This window comes from Charadrius vociferus, unplaced genomic scaffold (assembly GCF_000708025.1).
Source record: "Charadrius vociferus isolate BGI_N301 unplaced genomic scaffold, ASM70802v2 scaffold1028, whole genome shotgun sequence".
Classification (NCBI taxonomy): domain Eukaryota; kingdom Metazoa; phylum Chordata; class Aves; order Charadriiformes; family Charadriidae; genus Charadrius; species Charadrius vociferus.
The window spans coordinates 849,759-851,492 of NW_009649564.1; the positions used below are offsets into that span (position 1 = coordinate 849,759).

General features: G+C 66.6%; 1 protein-coding gene across 1 annotated transcript in view; it reads left to right on the forward strand.

The window, feature by feature from the left end:
* Positions 1–1,437, forward strand: part of CTU2 (cytosolic thiouridylase subunit 2 homolog (S. pombe)) — a 5,069-nt gene extending 3,632 nt beyond the window's left edge. The window contains exons 4-12 of the mRNA XM_009890049.1: positions 3–13; positions 52–187; positions 318–449; positions 560–651; positions 737–828; positions 924–984; positions 1,093–1,159; positions 1,236–1,294; positions 1,374–1,437. Of these exons, the coding sequence (XP_009888351.1) occupies positions 3–13; positions 52–187; positions 318–449; positions 560–651; positions 737–828; positions 924–984; positions 1,093–1,159; positions 1,236–1,294; positions 1,374–1,437 (714 nt within the window). The remainder of the gene's footprint in view (positions 1–2; positions 14–51; positions 188–317; positions 450–559; positions 652–736; positions 829–923; positions 985–1,092; positions 1,160–1,235; positions 1,295–1,373) is intronic.
* Positions 1,438–1,734: the final 297 nt, after the last annotated feature.

The following is a 1,734-nucleotide window of genomic DNA, read 5'->3' on the forward strand; positions in this document are numbered from 1 at the left end:
AGCAGCGGGCATGGCGTGGTGGCTCTGAGCCGGTGTCACCTTGTCCCCCAGGACCCACCTCATCCTGCAGACAGCCCGGACCAGGGGCTACACCAAGGTGATGACGGGCGAGAGCTGCACCCGCGTGGCCATCAAGCTCCTCACCAACCTGGCGCTGGGTCGTGGCGCCTTCCTCGCCGTTGACACGGTGAGCAGCCCACCGGCACCCTGTCCCTGAGCTGGGGATGGCTGTCCTCCCCTGAAGGGGTGACACAATGCCTTGGGGGGTGTCTGTGGCTTGGTGGCGGTGCGGTCCCTCGGTAGCCATGCACCCACAGGGCTTTGTGGACAACCGCCACGGTGATGTGATGGTGGTGCGTCCCATGCGGGAGTACATGGCCAAGGAGATTGCCTTCTACAACCACTTCTTCGATGTTCCCACTGTCATCGCGCCACCCCTCCCCACCAAGGTAGGGATGTCCCCTGCACCCCACTGGGGGGATCCCAAGCTCCGTGTCCCCACGATGGGGATGAGACCCCCTCCCCACCCCAACCCTATCCTCTCCGCTTGCTCCCCCAGCGCCGGGAGAAGCCCAGCATCCACCGCCTGATGGAGCGCTTCCTTCTGGGGCTGCAGGAGGATTTCCCTTCCACCATCAGCACCGTCTACCGGTACAGCATCCCCCACGCCGAGCGCACTGCGGGGGTGAAGGGGGGTGTGGGGATGCATCCGCTCACCTCATCACATTGGCTACAGGACGGGGGAGAAGCTGAGCCCGGCTCCGGCCAAGGCGAGCAGCGAGTCCCAGCGCTGCCTGCTCTGCCTGTGCGCCCTGGACATCGCCGGGGGTGAGTGAGGGGGAGAGCAGTGGTGGGGTACGGGGGATTAGGGGGGGAGGCAGCCATGCACCCCCAGTTGCACCCTTACTGTCTGGGTCTTGCAGAGGAGGAGTTGGCCCTGGAGCCCACGCTGATCATGGAGGAGACGGAGCCAGTGGAGGACGGGTGCTGCCAGGACACCCCGGCAGCGGGGTGAGCACACGGGAAGCGGGGGATGCCATGCCGGCACCGGGGCCACCGTGCCAGCACCGCTGATGGTTCCTGTCCCCACAGGGCTGAGAGCAAAGCTGCCTTCATCCCGCTGCTGTGCTACAGCTGCCGCCTCACCTTCAAGGAACTGGTAAGGATTTTGGGGCACAGCAGGGCGGTTCTCCTCGGGGACGGGCACCCCCATCCCCACGGCCCCTCTCTTGCAGGGTCCCCTCGCTACGCTGCCGCCCTATGTGCGCGCCGAGGCCCAGCGCAGGATCTGCAGGTAGGGGGGACTGGGGTCTTCTCCCCACCGGCTTGGCCCCCGATGCCACGTCCATCCACGCCATGTCCATTCCTCACAGGGCACAGATGGAGCAGCAGAGCCAGGAGGTCCCGCTGGAGGACGAGGAGCCCAGCAAGAGCTGAAGGGCCTGGGGACAGCGGGGGGACACAGACCCCCATCCCTCTGGGGCACTGGTGTGGCAGAATAGCACACACACACCCCCCCTCAGGATGGTGGGGGACCATAGCTTCAGGGGACCACTGGCACCCAGGCAGCTGCTTTTACACCCCGTTTTGGTTACAGCCAGGGGGCAGGGAGAGCCCCCAGCCCCCATTCGGTGGGGGTCAGGGGTGCTGGTAGCCCTGATGGCAGCAGGTCCCCAGTCCCATCCCGCACCCCCCTCTCCCCCCACCCCAGCTGCACATCAGCCGGGGAGGCCT